General features: G+C 39.2%; 1 protein-coding gene across 3 annotated transcripts in view; it reads right to left on the reverse strand.

The window, feature by feature from the left end:
* ARVCF (ARVCF delta catenin family member) overlaps positions 1–18,067 on the reverse strand; it is a 269,893-nt gene that overhangs the window by 152,349 nt on the left and 99,477 nt on the right. For 2 of the 3 annotated variants that reach the window (XM_082774079.1, XM_082774080.1), the window contains exons 3-4: positions 14,687–14,782; positions 8,520–8,764 (exon numbers count right to left, since the gene is read on the reverse strand). In XM_082774079.1, coding sequence (XP_082630205.1) covers positions 8,520–8,735 — 216 coding nt within the window. In that variant the 5' untranslated portion in view covers positions 8,736–8,764; positions 14,687–14,782. The remainder of the gene's footprint in view (positions 1–8,519; positions 8,765–14,686; positions 14,783–18,067) is intronic. The other variant, XM_082774083.1, reaches the window with a different exon arrangement.

Consider the following 18,067-nt stretch of genomic DNA (forward strand, 5'->3'; position numbering starts at 1 on the left):
ACACTTCAGAGAGGTAGTGTGAGATGTGAAGGTGGGCTACTGTTGATTATAGAGAGAAGAAAGAGGTGTTTTGCAAAGGCATGCATCTTTCAGCTAACACATTTTCAACCACACATGTAAAACTATAAAATAATATGAAATTGATTTTTGAAAAAAAATCATTCTGTTGGAAATAATCAAATAATTCCTTCCTCACCAGACAGACGATGAGTTTCTCAGTTGCTTGGTTCCCTGTTTTAATTTTCAAATGATTCCTTTGGGATCTACTTTTTAAATTAGCTTTACAGACAAAGTTTTAAACAAACGCTTCTCAGATAATGCATCAGCTTTTGAGTGGATTCTGCTGCATGCCAACAGAGCTGAGTCTCAAATAACTCTAATAAGTGGGGTTTAGGTGTTCCCTTATCAAATCCCTTCGGGAAGGAACATCACAGGTTCTGATGGATTTGGTCAAATCTTCTTAGCTGTAGCTGAAATTTATGCTAATATTCCCATTCACTTTTATATCCATGTTTTTGCCATCTAAGGCCTTACACATGAAGACTGAAGAGCAATCATAAGGGAGAAGCTATAATGAGAAAAAGAAGAACCAGAAATTATAAATTCTCACAGAAATACTACTTGATTCCATCTTTCCGAGGCTTCCAACTGATATACACCATGACGAAAGCTGCATAACCCCTTTTCTTTTGTAGCCTTGTCCCATCACATTCCTCCTGCAATACTGGAAGCAGGTTCTATGACTTCTCTTGGAATTTGGCTAATCCCAGAAGAAAGGCAAACAGCAGGAGCTTCTTGAGCTCACAGGAGCGCAGTAGTTTTACTGTCACTTTGGAAGCTCTTTCTTTAGAACACCTGCACTAATTCCAAGAGAGCTAGTGCTCTGGCTGAATTCCTGTAAGATGCAGGCTGGCTTAGCAACATTGTCGTAAGCGACCAGCAGTACTTTGCCTCTGAGAAGCAGCATCTGATGCTCCCAGTTTCTGCTGTTGCTGAGCTATCAACAATAGATCCTGACTCTCACTGTAAACCTGGAGCTGCTGCTTTCACAGAGACGGGACAACGTCCATATAATAATAACAAAACAAAACAAAACAAAAAAAAAAAAAAAAAAAAAAAAAAGGAGACAAAAGCTCTGACCTCCAAGCTAAACTTGATGATATTGTTCCCAGCACAGCAGAATCTAGGTTAGAACCATGCCTCATGCATGGCAAGAACCATGCTCCCCTGGAAGGCAGCTGAGTAAAGGCACCTGGTTCCTAACTGTGCTGGGATTCACAGGTACAGCGATTCCCCCTCAACTCACACTGAATTCTGACCCAAGAACTCAAAGACTCATTCTCCCATGGGAATCATATTCCCAAGTCCCCACCCCCTGCATCCTTTGAATAGTTGCACACAGGCAGAACCTGAAACCTGACCCTGGTCATTCCTAGAAGTTCAGTAAGACTACTCATACGTACTGAATTTACAGGATCAGGCTAACGGCATAGCTAGTGCATGCATAACTGCACAATGATCTGCAGGCCGAAAGAAAACAGGAGCTGAATTACAGAGCTAGGGGAGCAAAGAGATGGGGCACCAGCAGCTGGCTGGGGAACAGTCGTGGCACATCTCTGACACCGAGGTCTGTCCCATCCATACCACACCCCCAAATCAGAACTTACATTTCAATGGTCTCAGATGGATTTATAAAAGAATTAGGACTATCCCTAGAAAGTCTTTCACATTTGCGATCTGCTCAGTACCAGCACAAGTGGAATGTGCACAGGTTAACTACTGACGATTTTTTTCCAGGTATTTGGCATCGTATCGGGAAATAGCAGGGAGCTGTCATGAACCTACAGCCTTGTAGTCTGTACCTGACCTTACCTGTAAGGCAAGCAATGCATGTCATCTTCCATGCTGTCAGTCCCTTAACATGAGCACAAATACATTATATAACCAAGGAAAAAATGCTCTACAGCCAAGAGGCACTATAAACCAAGTAATTAAATAGAAGTTTAAGCAGAGATGAAACTGCATTCTGTATGCAGGGGAGTGGGGGGGGGAAGCTGAGCACTCAGTGCAGCTCATATCCCATTTTTCTTTCTTCTCTGCATATATTCCAACATATGTACAATACTAATGCACCCATGTTCTTACTGTCAAAGCACTGGAAATAGTCTTTATGTTCTAACAGTCCGCACTATGTCAGTGTGGAGCAAAGAATCTCAAATAAATCTAATAAAATATAGACAGAAGAGTTATTGTTGCCCAAACTGTAACTTAGAATGGTTAACTTGACGATATTTTCTTAGAAATGCAACTTGAGCTAATCTTGTATTTTCCTTTACTCTCACCATGTGTTCTGGTGTGCTTTAGAGTTCACCTTTTACTGGAAACTGACCCTCAATTCACAAACTGTCATTTTTGGCAGAAGTCACAAGTACCTCAGATTAGCATACAGATTGAAGAATACTGGTGCTTAGTTATGGCTAAGAAATAACTCTAAAAATAATATAAATATATAAATAAAGGAAAAAGTGTTTGACAGTTTTAAAAGAGATGCTATTTTTCTGGAAAGTAAGTTGAAATATAAAGGATCCAAATCTTAACTGTGAAAATATTCTGCAGCTTTGTTCCTTAACTTGATTTTCCTTGAACAGCTATAAACACATTTGCAAAGTGAAGAAAGCCTAATTTTGTATTATTTTTAACTTGGTGGATTATTGGCATTTCAAGATGTCCTTCTGGGGTATTACTTATTGGAAGGATGTCTGTGGGTTTTTCTCCTCACAAGGGTGTTAAGAGAAAAAAAAAAAAAAAAAAAAAAAAAACAGCATGCAATTTCTTTCAAGTTTGCTCATTCCCACTCTTTCCCCACTGCCTGCCTTCCTTTCACCTCTGTTTTGTTAATACCTTGGCTAACACAAAGTTAAGGAGCATCTGCACCAAAACTATGCATCAATTCATGAAGAATCATGGTCATAGATATACCATACAAATATATATATATGGGAGAAACATATGGAAAAGCATTTGTCAGTGATAGAGTTAGGACACTAATTAAACAAGATAGATAATTTTTAGCCTGTGTTTATTACCATACCTCAAAATGAACACATAATCTAGGCAGCAATAAAAGAGACTGATTCAAAAACCTCAACACTTGAATTATTTAAATTGTTTTCTCCTGGTCTGTATTTAAACAGTATTTTATTGTGTGTTTCCTTAGTTCAGAAAGAACAGCTTTTGCATCATTCTAACTTCACCACTTGGAGGACGCCCATCTCTAAAGGGCACAAGCCACTAACACGACTTACACAAGATGCATTTGTAATGGTGTATCTGACTTCACCAGGCATCATACTAGTTATGTTATTTCGGTTTAAAGAACAGCAGCTAAAACAAACTGAACAAAACAAAAAAATAATCTGTACTGAAATGGTCAAGTTAGTACCAGAAAACTGCAGAGCAGCCTTTGGTGAATTCTGAATAAGCTTTTATAGATGTCATACCCACAAGCCCTATTTTGGACAAATCTGTCTCAGTCACATCTAAGGGACCAAATAATTGTGCACACTATTACAAAGTACAAACAAGCTCAGATCTGCCTCCAACACCATATTCATGCCCTATTAACTACTGCAATTGCACAGTCACACCCAGGGCTGGCTGGCTTTACAAGTGACAAATGAGAAGCTTGTATAATAATGTACATTACTAGGCCTAATAGCTAGAGAAATATAAGATATTAAGCTATACTCACCAGTATCACATCATGCTGATTCAGCTTGGTCTGCTTATTAGATGTTTCAGCCCATACAACACACACACACAACCACTAAGAATCTCAGCAAGCCTTGATTCTTATGCGGTGTGAAAAAGCACATCAGATTGACAGGATGAAACCTATGAAGCTGCTGGCCTGAGTCAGAAATTTATCAGTGAAGCTGGCTGGATTGATGTTTGAAGTCAAAACATGATCCAAAGCTTGTATTTCACTCTTGGAAACAACATAAGCTCCTTAAACACTCCTCTTAGGGAAAGAAAATGGTCACTGATTTAAAATTTCCTAAACTGATTCAACTTGGAGTTACTGTCCACGGTCTCTTGACACGTGCTGTTGACTGACAGACCCTCTAAGAATGCATATCAAAAACCTACAGCCATCGTTCAGCCGCTATTGACTCCTCAGCAGCATTTGCCACTTCTGGGGCACCACTGTAATGCAGCTTTCTTCCAGCGGGCTCGACTGGTAAGTGTAAAAGTTACTCCATAAAGTACAGCAGAGTTCTGTGGAACTTGCAACAAGACTATCAGCTTAACACCAGTAAGTTTAAAAAAATATGTAATTCTAAAAAAAATGTACACCAAGGTGAATTTATGCTGACATTTTTTTGTTTTAATAACTAGCTTTGTAATAAACATGTTAAAATCTATATTATAGTAATACATGCACACAGAGAACCTCAATTTTGGGTGTAATCTATTCAAGTACCTACTGAAGTACCTACTAAGACAAATATATCCTGTTATCTTAAAAAAAAGGGGGGGGAATAACAGTCAAATGAATACATTTTAAAATTATTGGATAATTTTGTCAGTGCAAAGACTTGTCAGATGAACTTATAGTAGTTCTTACAGGCATAAGGGTCAGTTTGAAAAGACTCTGCACCAGATTGCAAGGGTCTGATTTCTGTTGTTAATACCATGTAAGATCTGGTAACACCCATAGGTTTCCTACCTACAGGAAGGGGGATAACAACTACTTTTATTTATTTATCTATTTTTTAAACAGTGATTGGGAACACCTCTCAGATCATGATATATCACTTCAAGATCACTGAAAGCAGAAATTTATTGTATTTGTTGGCAAAACAGGTTTATTGGATGCTGTACTTTATTTTGGTTATGAAACATTAATAGGAATAGAAATTGTCAATGTGTACCAATGGGGAAACAGTCTTTGAATGCAAACATTTTTGTTCAGCTCCCCAGCTGACCAGATTTGACAGAGCTTCTCTACAACGCGTGGAGCCATGCCAATTTAAACCAACTCAGGATATAGCCTTGTGTTTAATAAGTGTCATGTGTCTGATGTTTTAATAAAAGAAAAGACAATATTCTTTATTATTAAAAAGTTACGCTCAGAATAACTATCCAGTGATAATATTGCAGCTTTGAGCATTCAGCCTCCTATAGCACATACCCTACCCATGCACTTTCATATCTTCTCCCTGCCCAACTCTAGTTCCCACTGTGAAGAGCAGCAGAAGGCTGATTTGAAAAGAAGTGAAACAGAACCAGGCAGATTAAACTAAATCCCTCACACATGAAGAGTATTAAGATTTATCAAGCTCATAAAAAACATCATCAACCAGAGACTTGAATATGTAGAAGACACATGATAGGTGCTACTCACCAGTGACTTAAAAGCTTATTGACCTATCTGTGCTGCCAAGACTCCCACTGCTTGGGATACTATAACAACAAAAATATATTTATTTATTTTACATTGGTTTAGTGCAAAGTTTAGGGAAGCAAATGCAGGCACGTTAACAGACAGTTCTGCTCTTTTTTACTATAGCCAGGTTTTCAGCTTCAGAAACTAAGAGTGATGGCCAGCTACGTGGCTCCCAGCACTCGAAGCCAGAGTGGGGAGCAAAGTCAAGAATATAATTAAAGAATAGAAGGGTTTTTAGAAGATTTTTATTAACCTGATAAAAGCTCTCAGGTTAAAAGATCATTACATGTTACATTTTCAGATTAGTGGAAAAGTTTTTAGTAAGCAACCAACGACCTTTTGTCCAATGGGTTCTTAGCCTGGAAAAGCACTTTCTTTGCCCACTTCAAAATCTGCAATAAGTTAGATTTCCCTAGAAAGCACAGGGCTGGGGTCCACATTTCCAGTTTTAGCTTTAGATCAGTGTTCCTACTACAATGTGCGTCTTCCAGAAGTTTAAGAGTTAAAGCACCCTAATTTATGTCACTAGGTATACACACAGCAATACACGATAATTGAAGCAATGCTTAAAGTCCATGTAAGGTACACAGGACAGATTTACCCAGTTGTTCAACAGCATTAACAAAATGCAGCACTTTGCTGCTATTAACCAGAAACAATTACTGGTTAAAGCTAGCTGTGACATAGCAGTAGCTAATTACAGCCTGCTGCAGGCAGGGGAGATGGGTACAAAACATCTGCACAGTCTGAAGGTTTGGCAGGCACTGCCTTCTACAAAGGGCTACGAAAACACAAATACTTCAGCTGCTCTATTACTAAAAGATTCTCACTGATATTAATGGGAGACATTTCAGCAACATTTAGCACCTCTAATTGTGATGACAGTATCTCCCTGAAATCCATTCTCTGGAGGAAAAAATCTTATTAAAGAACAGTCCCTGTTATTTCTAATTAATATCTGAACAAACCACTTATGATTTGTTTAGATTGTCCAACAATGAAATTATCCCAGTAAAACAACTTCAAGATGCTTTTTATAAAAATCCTTCACACCTTCTTAATTTACAATTAAAAAAATAAATAAATCTCTGCCCAAGTCTTTTGGCAATTACAGAACATCCCTGACCTTATTTGAAGATTTGACATTTCTTGTGAAAGGCCAAAACATTACGTTGTATACAATCCCAGCAAACAACACGGAAAACTGATGTCCAATTTTGCAGATCTTTAAAGATTATTCAGCACCCTCACAAAATGAAGTTAATTCTCAATTCTTGCCCAAATTCTACACAGAATAACTAGGTTATGTATAATTACCCTCACCACTTCCAAATGGAAAAGCTGCTACTAAAGGGATTTTGTAATACCGTATACAACATCGGGTTGAATAGGGTGATAGGCAGTGATTAGTCAGTCTTTACCAAAACACAGCTTCAGAGAGAGCTGTATTTGACTAGTGCACGAGCAATCCCTGCAGAGAGCAGAGCATACCGTACCTTTTGCTCTGTACTCTTGACAATGAAGTTCAACATATAACAGTAAAAATGTAATCACTATACATCCTGCGTAAGACTGAAGGTATTGGTTTCTTCCTTCATTTAAACACTGTTTAATTAATTTTACTAAGTCAGGAAGGAATTTGGCCCTCAGAATATTTTATGAAAATTCCCTTAAATAACCTTACATTAATTCTTAACTGTGCATATTTAGCTAATCAACCATTCTATGTCATATACAAGCTACGCTAAAAACCTCAACAATGTTCATGAACTAAAGCCTTCTCTCCTCACCACCACCCTGCTCCAGAGCGACAAGGAGCCGAGCATACACAGATTCAGATTGGTGTCACCTCCAGGGGCTGTTTCTCCACAAGAGTCACGTAGACGCCTGTAACTTAAACTCTTTTTATTAAGTTTTCTAGGAAGTGGTTAGACCTTAAGCCATAACTGCAGAAAACCCATGCTTCATCAGTTTTGTGGATAAGGAATTTCATTCTGAAGCTATTAATCAGGTACTTTGCACAAAGTCATTCAGAAAACTGAAGGTGAGCTTGTCCTTTTCTATAAAAAAATCTGTAAGCACATCTCCCCCCTCCCCAGCCCAGCTGCTACTCAAGAGGAGATAATGACCTACAGCTCCTACCAGCTACTGTCATACTTTCAGGCTAACCAGTGCAGGCTGCTCCTTTCACATCAAGTCCCACACTCAAGCATCTACACGTACCACGTACAGAAGCTTGGCAGAAAAGCTATGCTAACTTCATAGAACACCAAGCCCGCCTGAATGCAGCTCAATGCAGGTATCACTGTAAAGCAGTGTAGGACGACTGGGAAACAACTTTCAGAATCCCCATAGCCTGGAGTCTCTCTGTCTGAACAGTGTTTTCTGAGGAAACAGACCTTCGCAAATGGTTCTATTGCTTCTGCACGACTTACCTTGCATGTCAGCGGAATTTGCTAGTTAAAGTAATTTAGAGATGTAAGTAGTTTGTCATCGCAGTTAAAGAACACAAATCAGGCAAAACAGTATCTGGAAATCTAAAGCTACCACAAAGCTTAAGTTTGCATCATTAAAATAAAAACCGTCATTTCAACAAATATGGAAAACAAATTATGAAATCCTCCCTGCACAAACAAGGAGACTTTGCAGGAGGACAATCCCTGCTTTTCATGCTGTTTGCCCTGTTCAAAGCCCAACCACTTCTAATGGAAATTTTGTTTGCTCTAGAGATTTTGATTCAGTATTGGTTTCCAATCACCAGAACATCACCATACTCACATCAAGGGCACAGACTGAAAGGGGGCAGAGAAGATTTCTATTGACGGTTTAATACTCAAGGATGCATACATTTACACAAATATCCCACGAGCTAAGAAGTAAAGCAACATCCAAGCCAAGGCTCTGAAACCTGAGCTCTGAAACTAATCAATGAAACACACCGACTCCGGGGTATCAGAAGACAACCTAGGGAATGAAATGCGGGTGACAAACACGATGCACCTGACTTTCAGGAATGGGAAATTCTGCAATAGGTGAACTCTAGCAACAGGTAAAACGAGCAGGCTGTTACCTGCAGGACAAGCTGCTGCCAGGCGGTTGCCAGTGGCTGACCATTGCCAATGTTGCAAATGCTCATTCGGTCTGCTGGCTGATTGGCACGCTCAAGTTGCAAGGAGACATTGCGCCGCTCTTCCTCAAGTGCCCGGGTAAGCCGCTCGAAACGAGCTTCTTGCTCCTTAACAGATGCTAAAATGCTGGCAGCAGACCTGATATCATAGTCATCCATGATTGTTTTCAAATGCTCCTGCCTGTTAACTGACATGGGCAAATGGAAAGGGTTAGGTAAAGGGGTGGGGAGGGCACAGGTCAGAGGTTAAGAATAAAAATGCACATTGTTAGTCACCCTAATAGAACAGCATTCATTCTAAGAAGCAAATTCCAATGCTCTTTGAAAAAACTTCCTTTCTTTTCATTGATTTGATTTTAAATGAAAAATAATTAATCTAATGCTTCCCTGTTCAAAAAAGAAAGAAATACATGCCCACATTGGATAGAATTTATATTTAATTCCTTTGATCTTTTTGCTAAAATTGCTTGACAGAGGTTTTCATCCCTCTTGCAGAGCTAATTTCACTGTGCAAATAGTAATGTACTTTAAAGAATTATATTAAAGAAATATGACCTAGGAGGGGTGACGAACACAACCTTTCTTGCTATAGGCACTTGTAATTTTTTACTTTAACAGCATAAATGTGAAGTCTAGCATTTTTTAAAGACAAACTTTACGTGAAAACGATTGCATCCATGGCTTCCAAGTAAACAAAAGTCCCCCAGATTTAGCAGATAGTAGCTGAAAATTTTGAAATTACAGGAGTACACTGTAATATGGAAAATATTTTAAAATACAGACAGTGCAATTGCAGTTGAAATGTGCTTGATGATTTCAGCATGGTAGCCAATGAAGCAGCCCATCATGCAGCTGTTTGCTAATAATGTAAATGAAAAAGCCCAAATCAAACTTCTTCAATGGAAAACACACAGGACTGATTGTCTCTCAGTGCAGGGAAAAAAAAATCAGAAAACAAATAGTTGGGATACATCTCCCTCATTTCTTCTCTAGTAGGGTTATGAAGAATTCAATTTAAAACCCTATTTCCCTCTGTATAGTGCGTGCAGCAAAACTCCTCATTGGTTCCACAGATCTATCATTTGAACATCAGTTAAAATGTTTTCATGAGAGTATAAAATCAGCAATGTAATATAAGCTTAAATAGTGGCTTCAACAGAATCCTTTCACTAAAGCTAAACAAATGACTAGTTTGCTTCTGTGTACTAGTAAACTACTTAAGGCACCTCTGAACTGAGTGTACAGAGGCCAAATTTTCTTCAGCTGCTGTAATTCAAGAGAAGTTCATACTCTGTGCTAAGAGTTATACTGCCTAGAAATTATCCCTTCATATGCAAATCAGGAGCAATACTTCCTGCTGCCAGAGAGATTCTTTGTTTTCCCCAACTATTACGCAGGATTTCCATGACCACTGGTGATATTAAACCCTAGTTTCAGAAGCTTTGCATTTTGTCATTCGGTGCATACTCTGAATTGATTCATTTTCCACGACTGGCACATTATTTACCAGGTCTTTCTCCTGTGTTGATTCTTTGGTAGTTAATGATACTATTATATACATGCTGTGGTGTTCCCAAAAGAGAGGTGTTAGTAGATATTAAGCTGCATATTTTCAGTTTGACAGAAACATGGTTTCTGTCAGGGTTACTCAGAAGTAACCCTGATGTCTCCCTTTTTTGTCATATTTGGTCGAAATAATCCAAGATGCCCAAAAGATGCTGAAGAAGCAGTACCAGTCCCCAAACCCACGATATATAATTTGATTTCATAGGAAATAACCTGCCATAAGCAGTGTGGTTCAATGTTTACTCCTAAGCACTTGCTTTTGAAAGGAATCAGGGTGGTAAGAAATCATGTCGCAAGGACTACTATGTATTAATTTCACAGCGTTTATTTACCACGATTTAGCCTTTCATGCTTTCAGACCAGTAAGCAAGTGTTACGTAATCTAAAGACTTTTCTTATTTAAGCTTTGACTAAATTCCTATTGAGAATCTGAAAGGAAACCAAAAACCACCACAGGATATTCCAGATGCCACATCCTAGTCAAACACAGACCAAGCTGTCAACTTCAGAGGTCTGCCACTGAGAATCTTATTTTGCAATGCCAGTTTATCAAGAGACCACAAAACCATCAGTGTGTTATGGTTTCTGCAACAGAGAATCCCCACCATCTAGAAGGACAGCGTAACTCAAGAAGTCCATGCGGTGCAGGATGGTACTGCGTGACTCACCTGCTACATCTCAGCATGATTTAGCCCTGGCACAGCCACACACAAACACAGCCAGGCTTTCTAGATCTAAGCTGGCTCACGTGCAGCCTACTTGCGTGTTTCTGCTTTTGTGCTTCCCTGCTTTGCACAGATGGAGGCAGCTCAGTTTGTTGTCCTTCCTCTCTGGAGCGCAGACATGCTCCCAGACCAAAGGGGATGACTTTGCAGCCCCAGGCACAAGTTGTATTTTGGGAAAAACACATGTGGGGGCTGGGGTGGGGGACATTTCTAAACATATTCCAAAAGACAGCTACCTGACTACATTATCGTGGCCTTCACACTTCAGCAGAGGAACAGCCTGACTGCCACACTGACCCAAACTCACCTCAGACAAAGGGAAGCTCCAGGCCCAAGGAGAATGTATCAGAATGAGCCCGGGATTAATGAACAGAGAGATGCTCCTGAGAAGCACCGCAGAGCAGGACCTCAGGTTTCCTCAGTCTCTCTCTGCACAAGGCCACCTTTATCAGCCAACTATCCGTGGAGCCCTCAGAGGCCAAACTAGCTTGGCTAAGTTAGATGACAGAATTAGAGGGAAAAAGATCCTAAAGGATCAAAGGTACAAATCACTGCAGAAGTCTAGGACAGTCATGACTACCTCTCTATAAAATGTGAACATACTAGAGGTGGAATCATTCTCGGATTCAAATCAAAAATAAATGACTTTAGCTATTACCCCCCAGAAGTCCAACTTCTTTACTAAAGCTTGCATTTGTTTTTTTCTTTTCCAGCAGATCACAATGTACTGAGTAAAGTTTAAGAGCTTGAAGTGGCTTGTACTTTCAAGGCCTAGCTCTGAGCAGACGAGGGTGCTGGGTCCATTCTCAGCCTGAGAAAAGCTCCGGCTTTCTCAGTTCCAAACTCAGAGGATGTATCCGCGTGTTCTCCCCAGCTGAGCCAAGAGGCCATGCCAGCATCAGGAACAGCCTGAACTCCACAGCCGTCTCATAGTTGGTGCTGTGATGACATGGAAGGTATAAACGACTGGTCCTTTCATCCAATGCTTTATCAACTCAAGACCAACAGTCTTTAATATCAACAAAGAATCTGTATTAAGTGGGAAACATTACATTGAAGAGAACTGAAACCCTACACGCAGAATGTGAAAAATACCACCCCATTCTTCTAGTTCTCTTAAATGCTAATGGCCCAGTGCAGCACAGCCACGCGCAGTGCTCCCGGTGCACAGATGAGAAGGGCTCAGTAATGCTACTCAGTAGCAGGGTCACCTCCTCTTGCTTACTGTAGGTAGTTCATCTGGTAAGAAAGGATCTCTATTGTTCTCTCCAGCCTTTACTATGCCAATCTCTTATAAGCACTGCAGTACAGTACTCCTCCAACGCGCAGTGTAGCAATCCTTGAGCTTAAATTTTATCTTGGATGTATTTGTACCAGGTGAACCTTTGACAAAGCTCCAAGGCAGGACGAAATGCTTCTGTTGTAAATGAAATGATCAGAAGACCCCTCTGGAAATCCTAATAAGTAGTGGATTTGGCTAATAGAATTTCCCTCAAGAGAAAAAAAAAATCCACAGGTCAAAAAAAAAATAGCTTATATGTCACAGTGGTAAGCCCATATATACACAACAGAAAGAAATAAAAGCAAAGCATAGAAGTTCTCAGCATTCCTCCAGGTTTTTCACCTCAAGAGAAGGTCAGAACTAAGCTCTAATAGAAAGTTATCACTGCAGAGCCAATCATGTGTGCTGTACCCATCTACTGTGTTTCTTTATGGAGACCAGAGTTTCACCTCAAAAGAAAAAAAACACTATAAATTAATCTGCCTTCGGTTAAAGTTCAGTGTAAGGATTTAGAAGAACTCCCACTTAAAAAAAAAAAAAAAAGAAAATAATCGAACCTCACCTGACAATATGTAACTGCAAACCTCTTTTGTAGTACCTTCAGATTATTCAGGCAATTCATTGTCTGCAGCTAAAACAACTTTCTCTCACCTGTGACTATGAGAAGGGATAGCTGTTATCTTTTGGGAACCCAAGCAGCTGGATATTTCCATGTACTAACTCAAAACATGAATCAATTCGGAATGTAGAAAGAAGATGGCAGGATGTAAACCACAATAACTAAATTCAGAAAAACACACTCCTTTCAGAATATATATTGCAAGTTTCTGTTCCAGGGAAGAGTATTACTAACAGCAGCATGTAAAACTGACAAACACCTCCTCTAATACTGATTCTGAAGCAGTAACAGCTTGAATAATAAAAGCTACAGTTGATGACTTAGCTGATGTATAACTTTCAAGTCACATTCTGAGAATGAGACAAAGATCCCATTCTGAAAATTCTTAATGAGGTATAAGAACTTGATGCCACACATGAGAGATCCTAGAAAATTTGGGTTCTATAAATGGTACAGCTCTCTAGAGAGCTATAGAGATCTCCATGCAGAAAATATAATGTTAACCTCCTTACAACCATAAATATTGTGGTTCTTTCCTCTGTGAAATGAAAAACACAGGCAGAAAATAAACTGTATAAATTTTCAGATGTACAATTAGTGACCATTAAAATCCTAATTCCTATGCAGAAACAGCAGCAGAACCAGTAACTGCCTTTTAAGAACAGTTGGACAAAGACCGACTTCTGCATTTCAAATGATTTATTAACAGATAAATACTTGCTTGCTGTTGATTGCACTCCCAATTATTTACCCAGGGTTTCGACAATTTACATTATCAGCAGTCTAGACCAGAGGAAGAAAACAAAAGTACTGACTCATGAGTTACTTATTCATGCTGCCACTTGCAATTTGCTACCATTTGTAACTAAATTAAAGTGCATTGAAAAGCCTACAACTAAATGAAAATATTAGACCTATAGCAGCCAGGTAAAGATTATTCCTTAGGCTGCACTTCTAAACACAGCAAACACTTGTCTACATGGTGTCAAAGGCTACGCTGACAGCAGCGAATCTTCTCCCTTCTGTCTATGTGACTCTAAATATATTGTGTTGCATTAGACTGAGAGCAAAGTAAGATGATCTATTTTTTCTGACCATTCATATAAAGAACTAATGCATCAAATGGCCTCCTGTAGGTCAACAGGGCTTTAGTGCTCAGTAGGGATGAACACCACCCCTGTGCAAAGAGGCCAAAATGGGGGCCTATGCACAGCTAATACCCAAACTCATGATCAGGTTTGAAGGCTCTTAGAAACATTAGGGTTACTCGGTCCTCTGCAAAAAAGTGAGTAGCTCAGCACACTAATTTTGCTAATATAGCTGATGGTCAAGAGCTGTCAGAAAGCCCTTGTGATTAAGGAAACTGAGTTTTAGAGAACCTCCAGATCTGCTGCACTTCTCAAAGCATTCTGCCTTTGTAAGACAATCAGGTTCTTGAGTGAGCTGGATTTGAAGAGATGAGCAGTGTCCACCAGTCAGCCACAGAACATCGCAGAGCCTTCTTTCAGAGGGAAGGGAAGTTTCTCTCAAGGCACACAATAAATTTCTCAGGTCCCATAGTCTGAATAGTGAGCACAGCTATTGCTCTCTCCCAGCCCAATTCAAGTCTACTAGGTCCTGCTACCTAGAGATGGTACTATGATGAGCAACAAGAAGCTTGTACATACAGCAAACTGGCAGCTGTAGGAGCAAAATGAAAGCCTGTGAGCATGCATGGGAACAGTGGCTTTGTGCTTCTACAGGGAGGAAAGCCATCAGAAGAAAAGCAAAGGTGGGAGTAAAATAATCTGTGGAAACGAAGCATAGCACATGCTAATTATTTTTCACCCTGAAGTACAAGAGATGCACAGCACAAAATGACTGTTATCCCCCATGCCAGATCAGAAAGCATGCAGAGAAAAACAAGCAAGATACACACCTAGTGGATTACTGGGGTCTGAATGTCAAAGATGCTGTGACATCACCCGCTAAGACTGTATTGACAAAGTAGGACAGCAGCCTCAAGCAGAACCAACTATAAGAGAGAAGAAAAAGAAGACAGAGTTAGTTAACAACATATTACAGCCTCTTCTGCTCACACTTGCACTTGTTTCCCATGTTCTCCTTAGTTTGTTGTATAAATTATTTATCATAGATAATTACTTATCATAGATCATTTATGATACTGTTTTGTTCCCAATCTGGAATAAAAACAAACAAAATCTGAAGAAGGCAATATTAAGACTGCTAAAAGGAAAGGAAGAAAAAAGTTAATCTGGTTTGTTATCAGCAGTCAATAGTTGCATGTTCTAAAACTGGATATTGCAGCCAAACATTTTAGAACACAGAAACCTAACATGAAGCTCTTAGAAATAATAGTAATTATTTAGGCACACAACTTTAGATCCCCTGTTTTATGCATGAGCCCTGAAATGGCTCAAGATTGTTTCATGGATACTTGTCAGAGAGGGTAAGTTCATTTCTGAAAGATGCACACAGCACAATAGTTTACAACTGCTTTGTTTATTCTCCCTGTTTGTAATCTAAGCCTACAGGAAACGCAAGTGAAAGTAGGCTCTTGGATATTAGGTCCTCTAGTTAGCTCCGTAAATCTTGGACTTGTTTTGTCATAAAACATTTAGCACAGAACTTCTCTGGGTCAGTGGTTGCAAATTTAGGACCTGTTTTTGCTGGATAACATACAGAACAGAATCTATTTCACAAAGGCATGGTTCCATGAAGCAGCATATCCAGTTTTAAGCTACCACCACGTAAAACGCTGCAACCACATGGCATGAAGTGCAGAGCCAGTACAAACTCACTTTGCTGGTTCAAATATTTTAGAACACTTTCAAAGAGTAATTTTGCCCCAGCAGATTTTATGCTTCACCAGGTACTGTCTGCCTTCTTGATGCCAGCATAAACACTGTTTCTTATGTTTCAGCTGAATTACCAGAAATGTGATCTTTTCTTTGCACCGATTCAATCTCAGAAGGCATGGAATCGCCACGTGAAAAAAAACATTTTCTTTAAACTAACAGAAGTAAAGTCTGTGCTCAGAAGTTACTAAATTTAACAAAACTGTGCAAAGATACATCCAAAGATGAAAGTCAGGAGGTAGAGTGAAAGATTAATTCTGGAATAAATGACCTGAGGGAATAAATCAAGCATAATTCAGTTTCTACAGACAAAAGAGTAACGTTGTGCAAAAATAAATGCATGTTAATTGTAACAAAGTCCAAATAAACTGCTTCTCAGACCTTATGGTGAAATCTGTCTTGGGCCTGGCTCTTCTCGTTGCTGCTCTGGTTGACTGAGTTCTAATCTGCCCCTTACGTGACAATCTCCACCAATGAATAGCAATGAGGAATTCACAAAGAGAGCTATTTCAATATAGTTCTCTCATAGGCACAGACAGACATACTGTGTTGTGTCAAAAGAAACAAAAAAGGCTGGTCAGGGTTTTTTTTGTTTCTTTGGACAGAAGCAGTCTGTGAAACAAGGCTTCAACTAGGGAAAGAACAAGGGGAGAGGAAATGCTAACAGGAAAGCTGCTTGAGAAGGAACTTGGGATCTTAAGAGCATAGCAATGAACAAACACTACAGCCACCAGTTCTCTTATTACAGAAAAACGTCCATGTAAAATATTTGAAATTTCTTACTGCTGTAAAATCTCAACCAGAAATCTAGCAAGAATCACTTTGTAGAAATAAGAACGTTCTGCAAACAAATTTGCAGAACAGCTCATAGAGTCTGGGCTTAGCAGCACCACCAAAAAGAAACGGGACACACACACATCACGGCCTGCATGATGCAGCCCCAGCACTTCACTCACTGGAGAACTGGCTCTGGGCAGCAGCACCAGAGTAACTCACGTCTTACTGTTATAATAGTTATGGTTAACAGTTATTGGGTTGCATGCTATAATCCAATCCATTAAAGAGAATTATTAGACAAATTAACCTCTTAATTAAAAGCACCTAAATTGTATTCTATTAACTTACAAAAGATACGATTCCCAGCAAAACAGACAGTGCACGACTTGGATAATCAGGTTTTAAAACATCTTCTAAAGAAGGCGTTTGTCTAGTGAGTGTGGGACAGGGAAACGGTGTTCTTGAGCTTTGTTTTTTTGGGGGGCAGAATGGTCAGGGGGGACTTATTTTACACAAAGCTTATATACACATGAAAACACCAACAGATACGTATGCAGGAAAGCCCTGGGCAGGTGACATCTCCTTATTGGTTTGTCCAGCTACAGCCTCCCTGGTGGTAGGTATTCATCTTTGTAAAGCAACCGAATGGCCTTGATCCAAGAGGTTGTGAGTAGTATTTTATTTATTTATATAAATTATAGTAATTGAAAGCATTTCTTGTATCTTTCCTATACACAGGATCTCACAGAGAAAAACTAGTACACAGAACAAAGTACTCCTAGTACACAACTTTGCTGGCAAAACTGCTTTTTCCATCACAACTGTAATTTGCCCAAACAAAGCAAATTTTACAGTTCTACTAACAACTTCTATTTGCAGCCATAATCATTAGCGCAGATATCACCTTAACTGCCTTTTTAAATACAAAGATTTCTTATATCTAATCTCGCTTGGATTCACCAGCACACGTTTAAATTATACCAGTCATGGTCTTTCTACACCTTCCCTGGGGAAATGATTCATGACTTCAGCAGAGTTTGCTACTAGAATTTTTTTTCTGGTTTTCCTTCCAAAATTTCATGCAGTGTTTTCATGGCTCGGTGATACAGTGTGCCTACACAGCTTTAATTATACTGTAGCTCAATTTCTTTAACACTCCCTTCAGCAGAGCTTGCTACTACAATTTTTTCTAGTTTTCCTTCTAAAATTTCATGCAGTGTTTTCATGGCTTGATGATACAGTGTGCCTACATAGCTTTAATTATACTGTAGCTCTGTTTCCCTAATAAGATATGTTTCTATTGCTACCGTACACTCCCAAATGGAAAGGAAAATAAATTAGAGCAATACAGAACACCTTTATAATAACCGCATACATATAATAGCATAAATAATTCAGCAAACTATTAAACTTCAAATTGAAATATTTTTACAAGGGCAATTTTTAAGTAAATGTTTTAGCCTATGATTAGTTTTACCCAATATAAAAATTTCCATTTCAACTTGAAATTTATCATTTACAGCCCAGAAGAGCACGACAGCACCTTTCTGAAGCAGAGCTCTTGCTCTTTGGGACCTACGAACTTGCCTACACTGAGAAAGCTCAAGCCTTCAATCAGAAAGCATTCGTTATGCCACACTTCCCTCAAAGATCAGTGTTTGTGG

Source organism: Aythya marila (genome assembly GCF_965140915.1).
Source record: "Aythya marila genome assembly, chromosome: 17".
NCBI classification, from domain to species: domain Eukaryota; kingdom Metazoa; phylum Chordata; class Aves; order Anseriformes; family Anatidae; genus Aythya; species Aythya marila.